Below are 20,556 nucleotides of genomic sequence, written 5' to 3'. Positions count from 1 at the left end.
TTCCCGGGTGATCTGCCTCATAAAATTGCTGTTTCTCCTCTGATCTCCTGTCAGTGAGAGATCAGAAGAGAAACAGTGTAACAAGTGCTGCTGACAAGAGCTGTGCCATTCAGCGATCTTGATATAAAGTAAAAAAAAACAGATACAGCAAGTTAGAGTTAGGCTAAAGTTAGGGTTAGGCTAGGGTTAGGTTAAAACTAGGGTTAGGGTAAGGCTAGGCTTAGTGTTAGGCTACAGTTAGGGTTAGGCTAGGGTTACAGTCAGGCTAGGGTTAGAGTCATGCTAGGGTTAGGCTAAAGTTAGGGTTAGGCTTTATCGGAATTGTTTTACCAATAATTTGATAGTGGTCTCGTCAGTCAGTCTCGTCAATCAGTCAGTCTCGTCAGTGAGTCTTGTATACTGCAGAGGAGGCTTATGCCCTGTTATGTTCTGACAGTGAAGAAAATGCTATGTCAGATGGCGATGTGGATTTCGAGGGCTTTAGTAGTGGCGAGAGTGATGGCTCTGAAATGAGCAGTGATTCTGGTCCATCCCCAAACACAAAGACCAGTACAGCAAGAGGGGCAAATAGCGCTACTGGAGAAATGTCTCCAAATCAGGGAACATTGCTTAGTACAAGCACTGTCTCTGGTACTAGTGAATTGGCGCACGCCAATGTACAAGGGGCTTTGCAACTTGATGTAGCATTTCTCAGATGGGAGGCTTCGGATTCGGCTGCTCCATTCAGCCCTGATTTTAATGTCATTCCTGGTACAAATGCGGAGGTGGAAGATTTTGGACCAAATCATTTTTTCAATTTGTTTTTAACAGACAGCTTGCTAGAGCATATTGTCATGTAAACAGATTTATACGCGTCATAATTTATCAGCTAGAATCCACGATCCTACTATGCTAGGTCAAACTTATGGATGCCAATTTATGTTTCGGAAATTAAAATTTTTTTTAGGACTTACACTGCCATTGGGCTTGTTAAAAAACGAGCATTTGGTCCTACTGGTCCAACCGCCCTGTTCAAGCTACCCCTATGTTTTCTCTTGTTCTTCCTAGTCGCCGTTATGAAATGCTCATCTTTTGGCATTTTAACGACAATAGTCAATGCCTGCCAGAAATGAAACCAGAATATGACAGATCATATAAAATCAGAAGACTTGACTGTAAAGTCTGCTGCCAGACTAGTAAGCAACTTCCCCACAATCCCCCTGGGGCTCTGCTAACCACTCCCTATCTCCTGTGACTGTGTTAACCCCTCTAGTTGCTGTATGCTTCTGAAGTAAACCACTTCCTGTCTCCTGTGACTGTGTTAACCCTTCTAGTTGCTGGATGCTTTTGAAGCATCAGCACTACTTCTGCATGTCACACATACCAGGCATCAAGAAAATCATATACCTGGTATGAAAAGTTAGTCATTTATTTGTTTCAGGTGGCCACATATAATTATTTTGTGTTATACAAAAAAAGCAGGAAATTCAGATACTTTCCTTGATCATCAGGAAAAGGTCATTGAATATCTTGTTTTTGAAAATGTTAGCCTTGCTCATCAATTAGAATCTGAAGATGTGAAAAGACTCACTGAGCGACATTTTATTGCATTCATTCCAGCAACAGAAACAAGAAAGAACCCTCAGAGAAGATGTTGTGTATGTACCAAGAGAGGAATAAGACGTGATACCCGCTGTTATTGCCCACAATGTCCATCATTGCCTGCCTTATGCCCCACTGACTGCTTTAAAATCCTCCACACAGAACCATGTTTTTAAACTGTATTAATTTATCCCATTTTGTCATTCAAGCATTTGGTTTATTTAGTGAATGAAACATTCGAGCAGAGCTCACTTAACAATTTCCAGCACTTAGTGGCTCTGAAAAGTGCCAGAACAGCAGAATCCCCCCTGAAGTGACCCCATTTTGGAAATGACACCCCTCTGGGAATTCATCTATGGATGTAGTGAACATTTACCCATCTATCTATTTTTCCATTTAAAATCTGAGGTTAAAACAACATTTTAGTGGTAAAAGTGGTAATTATTTTTTCTTCACCGCCCAATGGTATAAATTTCTATGGAACAGCTGTGGTGTCAGTATGCTCACTGCACCACTAGATGAATAATTCATTTAGAGGAGTAGGTTGTAAAATGCGGTCACTTTTGGGGGGTTCTGCTGTTTTGGCACCTCAGGGGCTCTGACAATGTGACATGTCACCCACAAACCATTCCAGCAAAATCTGCTCTCCAATATGTCGCTCCTTCCCTTCTGAGCTTTGCACTGTGGCTGAAATGTAGCTTCCGACCACATATGGGGTATCGGCGTACTCAGGAGAAATTGCAAAATACATTTTGCGGTCCATTTTTTTCTTGCTACCCTTATAAAAATAAAAAAATTGAGGCTAAAATAGTATTTTTGTGGGAAAAGTGTGCTTTTTAATTTTCACTGCTCAACATTATAAAATTCTGTGAAGCCCCTGGGGGTTCAAGGTGCTAACCACAAATCTAGATAAATTCCTTAAGGGGTCTAATTTCCAAAATGGGATCACTTGTTGGGGGTTTCTTGCAAAATATAGCGTTTAGTGGTAGCCCAATAATTTAATCAAATATAGCTAGGGGTTAAAAACAATTAATTTTATTAGAACTCTCTAAAATGATAGAAAGCACCCAAAGTGTAATGTGCTGACAGACAATAACATGTATAAAAACACACATGGATGTGTATTTGTATGGAGGAGTATTACAGTAACAGAATACTTAATGAATAATACTCCACCCACGTTAGTGTGTCCCCTGTAAGCCAGGAGCACCTTCACAAAAGACGGTATAACCCACGTCCCTCTTCACTCATGCTAAATCGGCAAGTGGTATTGTAAAAGAAGGGAGACAGAATCAATGCCTCTAAGATTATTCTACATTAATAATCCATAAAAAACACTCTTTAGTCCAGATATCCCTCTCATAAAGACCATACCAAAAAAGTGATACATCAATTAGACTGAGAAAGGTACCTGTGTAAATACAGCATGGTATTGATCATGGTAATTCAAATATAGTGTCATGACTAGTGTTGAGCCACCCCCGTAGTGTTCGAGTTCGGTTCGGTTCGTCAAACACCCGTGTGTTCGTCGAACTGTTCGTCGAACTGTTCGTCGAACACCTTCGAACACCGTTAAAACCAATGGCAGGCAAACAAAAACACATAGAAACACATAGAAAACACCTTCAAAGGTGTCCAAAAGCTGACAAACTGCTCAGAAGACACAACTAACACATGGAAAAGTGACAAGTACATATAGTCATGAGAAAAGAAAAGAGGTGGAGGAATAAAAGGAGGGGGAGACACAGATATAGGCATGTCATGCCCTTCTAAAATCCAAAAAGTGAGAAGCCGACACGTTCAGTCCGCTCCTGCCCGTGCCACCTCCGTGTCGCCGGGTTTGTGCCAGAGCCGCTGTGAACCCTGACGGCCAGCCCCCCTCTCCCAATACTGGTGCCTGTCCGCTGGTGGGTCGAGCGAGCCCCCCTGTGGTGGAGGCAGCTCTAAGTTTTTTAATTTAAATTGTCTCTCTAATTTGAATGAATACACTTTAAATCCATTTACAAGGATCTATTGGAGGGCAAGTCTCATGCCAGCAGCCGCGTAATTCCAGCTCCAGTAGCGTCCACTAAAGCTGCTGCAGTTAAAAAGCTTTTATAAGGATCGAGCTCGGCTGTCCACCGCAAGGCATCCTTCTGCCAGTCCCAGCCCCTATGCCTTGGGGTGCCTCCTGATGCTCTTCACTGAGTATCCCGTGGTCCCGAAGCATTTCCTTTGAAAAAATTAAGTGTCCAAACTACAGGTGGTGTAGCTTGCTTAACAGCCGGGATAATCCGCTGACTAGCAGACACTGCTACTAGGCACAAAGTATTTCCTGGGCTAGATGCAGTTAAAAATTTGTAAGTAGATACTCTCGTTGGATGCTGAGAAAGCATTCCATAGAGTCTCCTGGCACGCCATATATGATTCTCTTAAAACGCTTGGGGTAGGGGTCTAGGGGACCCTTTTATAGCCAAAATCATGGCCCTGTATCACAATACGTCACCTAGGCTGAAGATAAATGGAACTGTAGCACCCTGAGGGCTCGGTTGCTACAGACGTATTGCACCTCACCCAGAGGTGTGATATCTCACTCTCAGGTAAGGATGGAGTGTGGATCAGGACCCGACACCTGCATGCATTACACCACATTGCCGTGGGGCAGGGCGACCAATATGCCCCTGAGATGGGCACGACAGTCCCTGTCCCTGGCTGGAGTGGGGGGAGGGAACACTGAGGAAGGGGAACCCTGTAGTGCAGGAGCAGGGAGGAAGCAGTTCCTGGGTGCATTGAGAAGGGAGTATAAAAGGTGGGCACCATCTTAGTTCAGTGCAGAGAAGTCTGAGCAGAAGTGGCAGGGAGCAGGGGCTCTGCATGAGCTCTGCTCCGGAGGCGGGCCTAGTAACAGAGGCCCAGGCCTGCAAGAGGGAGAAGGAAGGAAGAGGAGCGGAGAAGGCTCCAGGAACGAGGAATGAAGGGATCCCAGGGGTGCGGACGGGCGAGTCGCCACCGCACGCCCGAATCCACCTGCGTGGAGGGGTCAGGCCAAAGGGGGAGACCGGTCCCCGAACTAGTGGAGGCAGGAAATGACCCTCAGCTAGAAACTGGAGGCTCTGACATTTTATGTGGCGCAGCCCCTCGCTACACCCGCTAGGAAGGCACCACATAGGGTAAGGGAAACTGGCGCCAAGTTTACCAAGAGGAGGCCCGAGGCAGCCGGACAGAAGTGTTGGTAAGAAAGGCCAGACAAAGGACACACAAAGGGGGTCCTGTGAAGCGCTCCAAAGTTATCTGGGAGTTGTCTGAGCCCCTCACCTAGTGAGCACAGTACGACGTGGGCAGCCGTTACCTGAAGACGTGGTCTGGATAATAAGAACTGTGAGTAAAGGCCCTGAACTGCATCACTGACTCCGTGTCATTACTGCTGCTGCCCTGCAACATCACCCCCATCCTCCGCATACACTGCCCTGAGGCTATACTCCTCCCGTGGGGAGTTATGCTACGCTCTGCTGCACCCACAACACCAGCCTCAGCAGTCTGCCCTGTAGCGGCGGTTCACTCTGACCGCAATCCACGGGTGGCGTAGTCGGACATTTAAACATCAAAACCACATAAATAGTTCCGCCACTGGTTTGACCACCCTGAGCCACGGAACCGGGTCGCCGCCACGAAGACTACAACCACCAGCATCCACCAAAAAGGGTCCGGCTCCGGGTGTCCCAAGGCCCAGGGGGTGCGTCAGAACATTTTCATCACCTTTCACAATCACCAATGGGACAAGGCAGGGATGTCCTCTGTCCCCTCTCTTATACATCCTAGTGACGGAGCACCTGCTCTCATCAATTCGCCATAACCCCAATATTAGGTGGATTGAGGTGGGAGGCACCGAGTACAAGTGCTCTCTATTTGCTGATGATGTCCTAGTATATATCACTCAATCACATATATCCATCCATGCTGTTATGGCTGAAATAGATCACTTTGTTACATGGTCAAATTTTAAAATCAATGCAGCGAAGTCTGAGGCCCTCGATGTCTCCCTCCCCAAATCCATATAGGATTCCATCCAGTCCAACTTTCCCTTTGCCTGGCCCTCACAGGGTATCAAATACTTAGGAATTCCTATTCATAGAGACCTCTCCCATCTATGTTATCTTAATTTTGGGCCCTTTATTGAACAACTCCATACAGACCACGGTTGGCAAGTTAGAACTGTAAGATTCACTACGTGAACCACTGGTGTTTTGTGGAAAAGCACATGTACACTGCGTTCCAAATTATTATGCAAAAAGTGTTTAGGAGTGATAAGGGAAGAATTTGTTTGTTTGTCAGTTAAACTCATTGATGGTGATGTGTGTCAGGGCTCTTTATATCACTGTAAGCAATTGCAGACACCTGTGCTAATTAGTTTGGCAGGTGTGTCCAATGAAAGGCAAGACTACTTAAGAAGGCTCTCTCACATTATTAAGCAGCCTACATTTTCTGCCAAAATGGGAAAGAAAAAGGATGTGTCGGCTGCTGAGAAGCAACAAATTGTGGAGTGTTTAGGTCAAGGCATGACTACAATCAACATTGTGCGATGATCAGGATGAAGTGTCTTGGCAATCAAGAAGTATGTAGCTGATTCACAGTACACACGTGTGCGTGCTGATAAGGGCAAATTGAGGACTCTTTCCTACAGGCAATTACGTCAGGTTGAAAGAGCAGCGGCAAAAAAGCCTTGTCATAGCAGCAGACAAGTTTTTGAAGCTGCTTGTGCCTCCAACGTCCCCCGAACAACAAGATGCAGGGTCCTTCAGAGGTTTGCAGCTGTGCATACGCCATCCTGTCGACCTCCTCTATCCACTTCACACAAGCAGAAACGGCTCCAGTGGGCCAAACATTACATGAAGACTGATTTCAAAACTGTTTTGTTCACGGATGAGTGCCGTGCAGCGCTCGATGGTCCAGATGGATGGAGTGGAGGATGGCTGGTTGATGGACACCCCAAGCAAACACGGCTACAGCGCCAACAAGGAGGAGGTGGAGTAATGTTTTGGGCTGGAATCATGGGGAAAGAGATTGTCGGCCCCTTTAGGATCCCTGAAGACGCTAAAGATGAACTCCATAATGTATGTGGATTTTCTCAAACAGCACTTCCTGCCATGGTTCAAGAAGAAGAACCGTGTATTTCACAGCAAGATCATTTTTCTGCATGATAATGCACCATCTCATGCTGCACATAAAACATCTGCATCTCTGGCTGATATGGGCATAAAAGGGGACAAACTTATGGTGTGACCCCCATGCTCCCCTGACCTGTACCCCATTCAGAACCTTTGGAGCATCATTAAAAGGAGTGTCTATGATGGCGGGAGGCAGTTCACATCTAAGCAACAGCTCTGGGAGGGTATTCTGTCCTCATGCAAAACAATTGAAGCAGAAACCATCCAAAACCTGACAAATTCAATGGACGAGAGAGTTCAGAAGCTCCTTTCGAACAAGGGGTCCTATGTGAAAATGTAACATCACCTAGAATAAAGTTTTGAGTTGAAAACTGTTTGATTTCAGTTTCTAACAACCTGCTAATGCTTATAATTTCAAAAATGACCATTTTTTTGGTCTTTATTAAAATGAAAAGGTTGATCGAAAAGTTTGGGGGATCTAAGAGTGTGGCAACCCAGTAGTCATGATTACTTCGAATTCTGACAATATGAGGGTCATGCTGCAGGTAGTGCAGCAAGAAGGCACTTATGTGTCTTGCGCATCTCGGAGCCCCAAAATTATTTTCTGGGCTAGATGCAGCTAAAAATTATTATTAATTTTAAATCTGGTGAAGCTTTAGTATAGATGGCCTAATAGGATCAGTGCTGCACACTGCTACAAAGCCAAAATTATTTTCCAGTCAAGATACAGATAAACATGATTAGTAATTTTAAATCTGGTGGAGCTTATTATAGATGGCCTAATAGAATCAGTGCTGCACACTGCTACAAAGCCCAAATTATTTTCCAGCCAAGATACAGATAAACATGATTAGTAATTTGAAAGCTTAAAACGGTTGGTAGGGTGATTTTAACCAATCATCAAGCTTTTACTCTCCCCAGGATGACACAGGGGTAGAAAAGTCGTTTCGGATCCATGATTTGTTCATCTTTATGAACGTGAGTCTGTCTACATTATCAGTGGAGAGCCGCGTGCGCTTATCTGTCAGCACACCACCAGCAGCGCTGAACACACGTTCAGACAGAACGCTGGCTGCGGGGCATGACAAGATCTCCAAGGCGTAAGTGGCTAGCTCCGGCCATTTATCCAGATTGGAAGCCCAAAAAGAGCAAGGGTCCAATGACACAGTCGTGGCTTCAATGTTTACTTGGAGATACTCCTGTACCATCGTCTCTAGGCGTTGACTATGTGTCAGACTTCTTGTCTCCTGTGGCCTTGCAAAGGATGGGCTAAAAAAGTGGTGAAATGATTCCGCAAAATTGATGTTACCAGCAGATACTGTGGTTCTGTTACGGTTTGAGTGGTGAGCACTTGACGGTCCCACGGTTGGCAAGTTGGAACTGTGAGATTCACTACGTGCACCACTGGTATTTTGTGGAAAAGCACATGTAAGATTCTGCAACAGTCTCTGCTGATACTCCTGCATGCGTGCATCCCTTTCTATGGCAGGAATAATTTCTGCAAATTTACTTTTGTACCGGGGATCTAACAGTGTGGCAACCCAGTAGTCAGGATTCTTTCTAATTCTCACAATTCAAGGGTCATGTTGCAGGTAGTGCAGCAAGAAGGCACTCATGTGTGTTGCGCATCCAGGAGCACCAAGTCCCTGTTGTGTTGGTGGCGAGGTAACAATCATGCTTCCTTCCTCTGTCCTCTCCCCCCAACCTCGCACAACAGAAATGTGATCAAGGTCTCCCTCATCTGATGAGTCTTCCATCAGTTCGTCCTCCTCTTCTTCCTGGGCTCCTGCACCTTCCTCACTAGTTTGGCTGCTACCATGCACCCTGGTAAAACCATCTCCCCCACCCTCACATGCCTGCCGCCTTGGTGCTGCCGACCGTCTGGACCTTGCAGATGTTAGCCCTTCCGCATACAACTCCTCCTCCTCTACTTCCTCCACCTCCTCTTGTGCCACCACCTGACTCCGAATTCTGTTTAACATGTGCTCCAGCATGTAAATCACCGGAATAGTCATGCTGATAATGGCATCGTCAGCACTAAACATCTTCGTCGCCATTTCAAAACTGTGCAGAAGGGTGCATAGGTCCCTGATCTGAGACCACTCCTCCAGCGTGATTTGCCCCACCTCTGAATCTCGTTGGCCCAGGCTATACGTCAGAACGTATTGCACCAGGGCTTGTCGGTGCTGCCACAGTCGCTGCAACATGTGCAGAGTTGAATTCCACCGGGTAGGCACATCGCATTTTAGCCGGTGAAGTGGCAGGTCCAACGACTTCTGTAGAGATGTAAGTCGCTGAGCTGCGGGATGCGGACGGCGGAAGTGAGCACACAGCGACCGTGCCCTCTGCAGAAGGCCATCTAGTCTGGGATAGTGGGCTAAAAATTGCTGGACAACCAGGTTCAACACGTGAGCCATACAAGGCACGTGTGTGACATTGCCCCGGCGAAGGGCCGCACCCAGGTTTGCAGCATTGTCGCACACGGCCTTCCCTGGTTTCAGGTCCAGTGGAGACAACCATTCATGAAATTGGTTCTCCAGAGCTGACCACAACTCCTCAGCTGTGTGACTCACATTTCCCAGACATTTCAATGTAAAAACCGCCTGATGACGTTGAGCCCTACTGCCAGCATAGTAAGGAGGTGTGCAGGATCCCTTCTGTGCAGTTAGAAAGCTTGTGGCATGACCAGACAGGCTTTGGGTGCAGGTGGAGGACCGAGAGGAGGTTGAGGAGGCAGAAGCAGTGAAGGAACTTTGACATAAAGAGGATTGACGCACAACTCGTGGGGACGGCAAGACTTGGACAGCAGCCCCTTGTCCTGCTGTCACCATATTTACCCAGTGCCCAGTCAGCGACATGTAACGCCCCTGTCCATGCCTACTCATCCAAGTGTCTGTGGTGAAATGCACCCTGTCACACACAGAGTTTCTCAAAGAAGCGGTGATGTTGTGTGCGACATGCTGGTGGAGCGCAGGCACACCTTTCTTTGAGAAGTAGTGCCGACTGGGCATCTGGTACTGGGGCACTGCGACAGACATAAGGTCTCGAAAATCCTCTGTGTCCACCAGGCGGAAAGGCAGCATTTCTGTAGCCAAGAGCTTGCAGATGGTGAAATTCAACCTCTTAGCTTTCTCATGGCTAGGAGGAAATGGTCTTTTACTTGTCCACATCTGAGGGACCGAGGGCTGGCTATTGTGCTTAGACGGGGTTGATAAGGGTGTCCCCGGCAAACTGCCGGTCTGTGAGGAAGATGCAGGCGGACATGTTATGTTGCCTTGATCCAAAGGTGGTGCTATCGATGTCGGACAGCGCTCAACACCAGCTGGTGTTACCACCTCCAAAGAAAATGATGACCTGCCAATCACGCTGGCTGTTGCGGGTAAAGAGGTGGCAGGTCTGCGCCCCAAAACAGGTGTGACTGCTGTCCCCCCAGTCACAGAGGATGAAGAGGCCGCGGATGCACAAGATATGGCAGACGGTGGTTGGCCCGGCTGGCTAGGCCATATTGTAGCACACTGAGCTTCCCACTGCAACTTATGCTTCATGTCCATGTGCCGGTTCATGCATGAAGTACTCAAACTATGTATTTTTTGGCCTCTACTTAGCTTTTGCTGACAAATGTTACAGATAACACGAGTTGGGTCATCTTTATCGATCTGAAAAAATGCCCAGGCTATGCAAGGCTTAGCACCCAGGCAACCTGAAGAGCCACCACGACTTGTGGTGAGAGGCAGAGTTGTGTTTGAGGATGCAGTTGTTGACGTGCTTCCAGTACTACGTCTCTGTCTAGGAAGGCGCAACCTGACCTCGTCGTCACTAGCATCTTCCTCCACCTCCTCTGCTGACCTCATCTCTTGGCTGACTGTGGGTTGACAGTAAGTGGGATCTCCAACCTCATCATCATCACCCTGTGCGTTATCACACCCGTCGTCCTCAGAGCCAACCTGTTCCTGCCCTGACAAAAAACTAAAGTTGTCGCTCCAATCAGGTATTTGAGTCTTATCATCGTCTTCCTCATTGTCTCCACCAACAGGAGTTACAGTTTGGGAATGAGGGTCTACATTATGGTCAGAACCTTCTGCGTCTGGTCCTGGATCCGACTCATAAAGATTCTGGGCATCAGTGCAGATCATTTCCTCGTCTGGATTCACAGAAGCGCTGGAGTCGACCTCTGATTCCCAGGCTATAGTATGAGTAAACAGATCTGCAGACTCAACCATCTGTTCTACCTCATACTCAGACGGGCAGCTGGAGATTTGGGAGCTGTGAGGAAGCAAGTGCGATTGGGGTGACACCTTTGAGGACTGGAGTATTTGTGATGTTGAAGTTGATGTGGAGGAGAGCCCACTTAAAGGAGCACTTGATATCCGTTGAAGCACCTGCTGTTTTTGTGCCTCATCTGGAATTTGTAGCGATTGGCGTGGCCGTAAGAAAGGGATCTTATCACATTGTCCGCTAAAAGAAGTAGACATTTTAGTTTGGCTGTTAGATGGTCTTTCTTCTGCAGATGTTACTGTTGCTTTAACACCTACCCCACGGACACAACCTTTTTTCCCCTTCCCAACACGCCTATTCCCCTTTCCACCAGCAGCAGGCCTTTTTCCACTCATTTTGGTGGTTAACTAATTCACAACTCTGGAGTTGTTTGCACAAAAAAACAATGGATGGGAACCGAGCAGAGCTGAGTGGCCAAACTGTGGTATTAGGCCAAAACTATTGGCTGGGTTAGATGCAGAAAAAAATTATATTCAATTTGCAACCTGATGGAGGTCTGTATAGATGGACTAATAGAACAAGTCCCACACACAGCTAGAAGGCCAAATATTTTTTCAGAGGTAGATGCAGAAAAAAATTATATTCAGTTTGCAACCTTATGGAGGTCAGTATAGATGGACTAATAGAACAAGTCCCACACACAGCTAGAAGGCCAAATATTTTTTCAGAGGTAGATGCAGAAAAAAATTATATTCAGTTTGCAACCTTATGGAGGTCAGTATAGATGGACTAATAGAACAAGTCCCACACACAGCTAGAAGGCCAAATATTTTTTCAGAGGTAGATGCAGAAAAAAATTATATTCAGTTTGCAACCTTATGGAGGTCAGTATAAGATGGACTAATAGAACAAGTCCCACACACAGCTAGAAGGCCAAATATTTTTTCAGAGGTAGATGCAGAAAAAAATTATATTCAGTTTGCAACCTTATGGAGGTCAGTATAGATGGACTAATAGAACAAGTCCCACACACAGCTAGAAGCCAAATATTTTTTCAGAGGTAGATGCAGAAAAAAATTATATTCAGTTTGCAACCTTATGGAGGTCAGTATAGATGGACTAATACAACAAGTCCCACACACAGCTAGAAGGCCAAATATTTTTTCAGAGGTAGATGCAGAAAAAAATTATATTCAGTTTGCAACCTTATGGAGGTCAGTATAGATGGACTAATAGAACAAGTCCCACACACAGCTAGAAGGCCAAATATTTTGTCAGAGGTAGATGCAGAAAAAAATTATATTCAGTTTGCAACCTTATGGAGGTCAGTATAGATGGACTAATAGAACAAGTCCAACACACAGCTAGAAGCCCAATATTTTTTCAGAGGTAGATGCAGAGAAAAATATATTCAGTTTGCAACCTGATGGAGGTCTGTATAGATGGATTAATAGAACAAGTCCCACACACAGCTAGAAGCCCAATATTTTTTCAGAGGTAGATGCAGAAAAAAATATATTCAGTTTGCAACCTGATGGAGGTCTGTATAGATGGATTAATAGAACAAGTCCCACACACAGCTAGAAGCCCAATATTTTTTCAGAGGTAGATGCAGAAAAAAATATATTCAGTTTGCAACCTGATGGAGGTCTGTATAGATGGATTAATAGAACAAGTCCCACACACAGCTAGAAGCCCAATATTTTTTCAGAGGTAGATGAAGAAAAAAATATATGCAGTTTGCAACCTGATGGAGGTCAGTATAGATGGACTAATAGAACAAGTCCCACACACAGCTAGAAGGCCAAATATTTTTTCAGAGGTAGATGCAGAAAAAAATTATATTCAGTTTGCAACCTTATGGAGGTCAGTATAGATGGACTAATAGAACAAGTCCCAAACACAGCTAGAAGGCCAAATATTTTGTCAGAGGTAGATGCAGAAAAAAATTATATTCAGTTTGCAACCTTATGGAGGTCAGTATAGATGGACTAATACAACAAGTCCCACACACAGCTAGAAGCCCAATATTTTTCAGAGGTAGATGCAGAAAAAAATATATTCAGTTTGCAACCTGATGGAGGTCTGTATAGATGGATTAATAGAACAAGTCCCACACACAGCCAGAAGCCCAATATTTTTTCAGAGGTAGATGCAGAAAAAAATATATTCAGTTTGCAACCTGATGGAGGTCAGTATAGATGGACTAATAGAACAAGTCCCACACACAGCTAGAAGCCCAATATTTTTTCAGAGGTAGATGCAGAAAAAAATATATTCAGTTTGCAACCTGATGGAGGTCTGTATAGATGGATTAATAGAACAAGTCCGACACACAGCTAGAAGCCCAATATTTTTTCAGAGGTAGATGCAGAAAAAAATTATATTCAGTTTGCAACCTTATGGAGGTCAGTATAGATGGACTAATAGAACAAGTCCCACACACAGCTAGAAGGCCAAATATTTTTTCAGAGGTAGATGCAGAAAAAAAATATATTCAGTTTGCAACCTTATGGAGGTCAGTATAGATGGACTAATAGAACAAGTCCCACACACAGCTAAAGGCCAAATATTTTGTCAGAGGTAGATGCAGAAAAAAATTATATTCAGTTTGCAACCTTATGGAGGTCAGTATAGATGGACTAATAGAACAAGTCCCACACACAGCTAGAAGCCCAATATTTTTTCAGAGGTAGATGCAGAAAAAAATATATTCAGTTTGCAACCTGATGGAGGTCTGTATAGATGGATTAATAGAACAAGTCCCACACACAGCTAGAAGCCCAATATTTTTTCAGACGTAGATGCAGAAAAAAATATATTCAGTTTGCAACCTGATGGAGGTCTGTATAGATGGATTAATAGAACAAGTCCCACACACAGCTAGAAGCCCAATATTTTTTCAGAGGTAGATGAAGAAAAAAATATATGCAGTTTGCAACCTGATGGAGGTCAGCATAGATGGACTAGTACAACAAGTCCCACACACAGCTAGAAGCCCAATATTTTTTCAGAGCTAGATGCAGAAAAAAATTATATTCAATTTGCAACCTGATGGAGGTCAGTATAGATGGACTAATAGAACAAGTCCCACACACAGCTAGAAGGCCAAATATTTTTTCAGAGGTAGATGCAGAAAAAAATTATATTCAGTTTGCAACCTTATGGAGGTCAGTATAGATGGACTAATAGAACAAGTCCCACACACAGCTAGAAGGCCAAATATTTTGTCAGAGGTAGATGCAGAAAAAAATTATATTCAGTTTGCAACCTTATGGAGGTCAGTATAGATGGACTAATACAACAAGTCCCACACACAGCTAGAAGCCCAATATTTTTTCAGAGGTAGATGCAGAAAAAAATATATTCAGTTTGCAACCTGATGGAGGTCTGTATAGATGGATTAATAGAACAAGTCCCACACACAGCTAGAAGCCCAATATTTTTTCAGAGGTAGATGCAGAAAAAAATATATTCAGTTTGCAACCTGATGGAGGTCTGTATAGATGGATTAATAGAACAAGTCCCACACACAGCTAGAAGCCCAATATTTTTTCAGAGGTAGATGAAGAAAAAAATATATGCAGTTTGCAACCTGATGGAGGTCAGTATAGATGGACTAATAGAACAAGTCCCACACACAGCTAAAAGGCCAAATATTTTTTCAGAGGTAGATGCAGAAAAAAATTATATTCAGTTTGCAACCTTATGGAGGTCAGTATAGATGGACTAATAGAACAAGTCCCACACACAGCTAGAAGCCCAATATTTTTTTAGAGGTAGATGCAGAAAAAAATATATTCAGTTTGCAACCTGATGGAGGTCTGTATAGATGGATTAATAGAACAAGTCCCACACACAGCTAGAAGCCCAATATTTTTTCAGAGGTAGATGCAGAAAAAAATATATTCAGTTTGCAACCTGATGGAGGTCTGTATAGATGGATTAATAGAACAAGTCCGACACACAGCTAGAAGCCCAATATTTTTTCAGAGGTAGATGCAGAAAAAAATTATATTCAGTTTGCAACCTTATGGAGGTCAGTATAGATGGACTAATAGAACAAGTCCCACACACAGCTAGAAGGCCAAATATTTTTTCAGAGGTAGATGCAGAAAAAAATTATATTTAGTTTGCAACCTTATGGAGGTCAGTATAGATGGACAAATAGAACAAGTCCCACACACAGCTAGAAGGCCAAATATTTTGTCAGAGGTAGATGCAGAAAAAAATTATATTCAGTTTGCAACCTTATGGAGGTCAGTATAGATGGACTAATACAACAAGTCCCACACACAGCTAGAAGCCCAATATTTTTTCAGAGGTAGATGCAGAAAAAAATATATTCAGTTTGCAACCTGATGGAGGTCTGTATAGATGGATTAATAGAACAAGTCCCACACACAGCTAGAAGCCCAATATTTTTTCAGAGGTAGATGCAGAAAAAAATATATTCAGTTTGCAACCTGATGGAGGTCTGTATAGATGGATTAATAGAACAAGTCCCACACACAGCTAGAAGCCCAATATTTTTTCAGAGGTAGATGCAGAAAAAAATATATTCAGTTTGCAACCTGATGGAGGTCTGTATAGATGGATTAATAGAACAAGTCCCACACACAGCTAGAAGCCCAATATTTTTTCAGAGGTAGATGCAGAAAAAAATTATATTTAGTTTGCAACCTTATGGAGGTCAGTATAGATGGACAAATAGAACAAGTCCCACACACAGCTAGAAGGCCAAATATTTTGTCAGAGGTAGATGCAGAAAAAAATTATATTCAGTTTGCAACCTTATGGAGGTCAGTATAGATGGACTAATACAACAAGTCCCACACACAGCTAGAAGCCCAATATTTTTTCAGAGGTAGATGCAGAAAAAAATATATTCAGTTTGCAACCTGATGGAGGTCTGTATAGATGGATTAATAGAACAAGTCCCACACACAGCTAGAAGCCCAATATTTTTTCAGAGGTAGATGCAGAAAAAAATATATTCAGTTTGCAACCTGATGGAGGTCTGTATAGATGGATTAATAGAACAAGTCCCACACATAGCTAGAAGCCCAATATTTTTTCAGAGGTAGATGAAGAAAAAAATATATGCAGTTTGCAACCTGATGGAGGTCAGTATAGATGGACTATTACAACAAGTCCCACACACAGCTAGAAGCCCAATATTTTTTCAGAGCTAGATGCAGAAAAAAATTATATTCAATTTGCAACCTGATGGAGGTCAGTATAGATCGACTAATAGAACAAGTCCCACACACAGCTAGAAGGCCAAATATTTTTTCAGAGGTAGATGTAGAAAAAAATTATATTCAGTTTGCAACCTTATGGATGTCAGTATAGATGGACTAATAGAACAAGTCCCACACACAGCTAGAAGGCCAAATATTTTTTCAGAGGTAGATGCAGAAAAAAATTATATTCAGTTTGCAACCTTATGGAGGTCAGTATATATGGACCAATAGAACAAGTCCCACACACAGCTAGAAGGCCAAATATTTTTTCAGAGGTAGATGCAGAAAAAAATTACATTCAGTTTGCAACCTTATGGAGGTCAGTATAGATGGACTAATAGAACAAGTCCCACACACAGCTAGAAGGCCAAATATTTTTTCAGAGGTAGATGCAGAAAAAAATATATTCAGTTTGCAACCTGATGGAGGTCTGTATAGATGGATTAATAGAACAAGTCCCACACACAGCTAGAAGCCCAATATTTTTTCAGAGGTAGATGAAGAAAAAAATATATGCAGTTTGCAACCTGATGGAGGTCAGTATAGATGGACTAGTACAACAAGTCCCACACACAGCTAGAAGCCCAATATTTTTTCAGAGCTAGATGCAGAAAAAAATTATATTCAATTTGCAACCTGATGGAGGTCAGTATAGATGGACTAATAGAATGATGCTATGCCCAAAAGATTTTACTTCACTAGGTGCAGTAAAAAAATTGGTATTCTATACACAGGTGGTATATCTTGCAACACAGATAGGCTACTCCACTGACTAACACACTCTGCAATAGGCCAAAAAGGATTAGCTTTGCTAGATTCAGCCAAATGCTGTGAAAAAAACTTGCACAGCACTGGCACAGACCTGCCTGGCAAAAACTGATAGGAACTGATGTAACCTAGTCCTGAAAAGGACTCCAATTACAATTAGTCTTTACTCCGACAATCTATCTATTTAAGAGCACAGACCTGCCTGATAAAAGTCGTAGGAAATGCTGTAACCTAGTCCTTAAAAGGACTGCAATCACAACTATTCCCTACTCCCAAGCTATCTGTAGATTTGTGCGAAAATTGGCTTGAAATTAACAAGGTATAGCGCACACAGCAACAGCGGTGCCGTCTAACACGCAGCTGCAGCAGTGAGAAAATGGTGGCGACGGGGAAAATGGCTTGGTCTTATAGGGCAAGGACATGTGACATACACTGCCAATGACACATGCCCTTGCTTGTGTGAAAAAAAACACTTCGCTCCGTGTGTGCGCTGCTGATAGGCTGACAGATTGCACCTCCCCACTGCAAATGCGGGAAAGAGAAAAAAAAATGGAGATCTTCATTGTTCCTGCAGAGATCCATCCCCTGCCCCTCCCCCCACCCCGCTGTACACTCAAACTGCGTATTAACATTAATTTTCATCATTACTGAGAAAAAATCCAGTTATGATTTTGGTGCACGAACAGTTATCGAACATAACCTCGAACAGCCGAATTTTTCTCAAATTGTTCGTGTTCGCCGAACGGCTCGAACACCGCCCAAAACAGCTCGAATTTGAGATTGGCGAACAGTTCGAGTAGAACAACGCTCATCTCTAGTCATGACCACTAAGCTTAAGATGTAGTCATGGGTAACATCTAGTAGAAATGCAAAATAACCTCATGATCTACATGCAAGAAGAAAAATTGTCCCATGTCACTGGGAATAGTGTCTCTCACACTCGATTCTCCCTCCATTGGTGACAGTGTTCCGACAGGCAGGCTCCCAAGTTTCTTGCTACCCTTGTGAAAATGGAAAATTTGGGGTAAAAAAGTAACATTTTTGTGGGAAAAAGTAAAACTTTCATTTTTTCCTTCCGCATTCCATTAATTCCTGTAAAGCACCTGAAGGGTTAATAAACTTCTTAAATGTGGTTTTGAGCACCTTGAGGGGTGCAGTGTTACTTTTGAGTATTTCTGTCATACAGACCCCTCAAAGTCACTTCAAATGTGACGTGGTCCCTAAAAAAATGGTTTTGTAAATTTTGGTGGAAAAATTAGAAATTGCTGATCAACTTTTAACCCTTCTAACTTCCTAACAAAAAAAAAATTCTGCTTGAAAAATTGTGCTGATGTCAAGTAGACATGTGGGAAATGTTATTTATTAACTATTTTGTGTGACATATTTCTCTTAATTAAAAGTTTGAAAATTGCTACATTTTCTAAATTTTCGACAAATTTCCGATATTTTCAGAAATAAACACAAGTTATATCGGACAAATTTTACCACTAACATAAAGTACAATATGTCACGAAAAAACAATCTCAGAATTAGTGGGATCCATTGAAGTGTTCCAGAGTTATTACCACATTAAGTGACAGTGGTCAGAATTGAAAAAATTGGGCCGGTCACGAAGGCAAAAACAGGCTCTGGCGAGAAAAGGTTAATTGACACTATTTTGATCAAAGGGGTGTAAAAATCATCCCACTGCGACAAAGTGTACCCAATCAGGATGGTCCCTAACTCTAGACCTCACCTCGCTATGTACCAGCAGGCATCAAAATAGATAGGGGCAGAGCAGGATCTGGACCTGACTGATGGGATGGCTTCATGCTCTTTTAATCGAAATAGCAACAACTATGTGTCTACTGTGTTATTTTCATGTACTTTTACTATTTATTAATTTATTTACTTATTGCACTGTTTCGACTCATTGTTTATATTCTAGGTTTTGTCTGTTAATGCCCACAGTGTGCATGTGCACATATACATTACACGTATATAAACAGGTGTTTGGCTCCGCTTTACTTTCTTGTACTTGGTACAAATGAGAGGGGGCTCCCTCCTTTTGGGCTGTGCAGTTTGTCTACACCCCGTTCCTTAGACAGGTGTAAAACAGTCAGGTCTAGGTCCTGTTCTGTCTCTGTCTATTTTGAGGCCTACTGGCACATAGCGAGTTACTAGCATTAGGGACAATCCAGATTGGGTACACCTTGTCGTGGTGGGATGGCTTTTATGCTCTTTTGATTAAAATACTGTTAACTAAGTACCCTATGTTATTTACATGTACTATTTAAATTTATATATTCACTTACAGCAGAGTATTTACTTATTGTTTGTATTCTATGATTTGTTTGATATCAGCAGGTTAGTCTAAAGTGTATGGGGATCTTAACAGTTCTGGTGATTTAGAATAGTGAGCTGGTTATTGGTAGCTCCTGCAGGGGTCTAGTTTAGTAATGGGATAAATTATATAAAGATAAATATTTCTTAGGTAATACTAACTAATTTAGTCAGTGGTGTCTACCTGGCATTGATGGGGTCATTCATGTGATGGATCTGACCACTGGCATGAATTACAATTTTCTGTTCCTAATATGGAATAGAATAACTGAATTCTCAACATTAATGTGAATCTAGCCCTACATACAAATAAAATTAAGGGGCCAAGTACGCTTTATTCTACCAATGGGTGGGGATGCGTGCAGTTAGAACCTCATTGATCAGATATTAACGGTCTTCTCAATTTTCCAATATTATTAAAGCTTTCTGTGGCCTACGACATCCTTATTCTTATATAGAAAAAAAATTTATTTTTCAGACTGACCACAATGGGCACCAGTAAGCTGTAATTACAACCCTCTTATTTTCTATTACAAATAGGTGCATAAACATTGTTAAACCATGGATCGAAAAAGACAGAAGGGAAGAAAGCTGGGCTCATCAAGAAAGCTCATGATGAAGCAAGAGGATGAAGCTGAGGTAGAGGCTGGGGCCAGTCCAAAAACTGAAGATGATTCTATTTTTAATGAAATAGCCGAAAAAATTCAGCAACTGTTGTCAAATGATGGCACGAATACCAATTTATTTATCACAAGAGAGGACATGGAGGTAACTAAGTAATATTTTACGTCTGAGACTATACAGTGCCTTAAAAAAGTATTCATACCACGTGAAATTTTCCAAATTCTTTCACATTACATCCAAAGAATTAAATGTATTTTGTTGTGATTTTATGTGATATATCAAAGGAAATGATAGATGGTTTTTAAATAATTTTAAAAATATAAATCTGAAAATTGTGACTTGCATTTGTATTCAGCCCCCTTAGTCAATACTTTGTAGGACCACCTTTCTCTGCAATCACTGCTGCAAGTCTTTTGCGGTATGTCTCTACCAGCTTTGTACATCTAAAGGCTGATACTATTGCCCATTTTTGTTTGCAAACTAGCTCTAGCTGAGTGAGATTGGATGGAAAGTGTCTGTGAACAGCAATTTTCAAGTGTTGCCACAGATTCTCAATGGGATTTAGGTCAGGACTGTTACTAGGTCATTCACACACATGAATTTGCTTTGATCTAAATCATTGTATTGTAGCTCTGGAAGTGTGTTTAGGGTCGTTG

General features: G+C 42.7%; 1 protein-coding gene across 4 annotated transcripts in view; it reads left to right on the top strand.

Moving 5' to 3' along the window:
• Nucleotides 1–20,556, top strand: part of LOC141227176 (EF-hand calcium-binding domain-containing protein 4B-like) — a 143,747-nt gene that overhangs the window by 20,554 nt on the left and 102,637 nt on the right. For all 4 annotated transcript variants that reach the window (XM_073667209.1, XM_073667211.1, XM_073667210.1 and 1 more), the window contains one exon: nucleotides 19,817–20,044. In XM_073667209.1, the coding sequence (XP_073523310.1) occupies nucleotides 19,838–20,044 (207 nt within the window). In that variant the 5' untranslated portion in view covers nucleotides 19,817–19,837. The remainder of the gene's footprint in view (nucleotides 1–19,816; nucleotides 20,045–20,556) is intronic.

The sequence above is a fragment of the Phyllobates terribilis genome, unplaced genomic scaffold, assembly GCF_046119375.1.
Source record: "Phyllobates terribilis strain yellow unplaced genomic scaffold, ASM4611937v1 Scaffold_2__4_contigs__length_985480577, whole genome shotgun sequence".
NCBI classification, from domain to species: Eukaryota; Metazoa; Chordata; class Amphibia; order Anura; family Dendrobatidae; genus Phyllobates; species Phyllobates terribilis.
The sequence above is the reverse complement of the archived record's forward strand: the minus strand, read 5'-3'. Positions and strand labels throughout refer to the sequence as shown.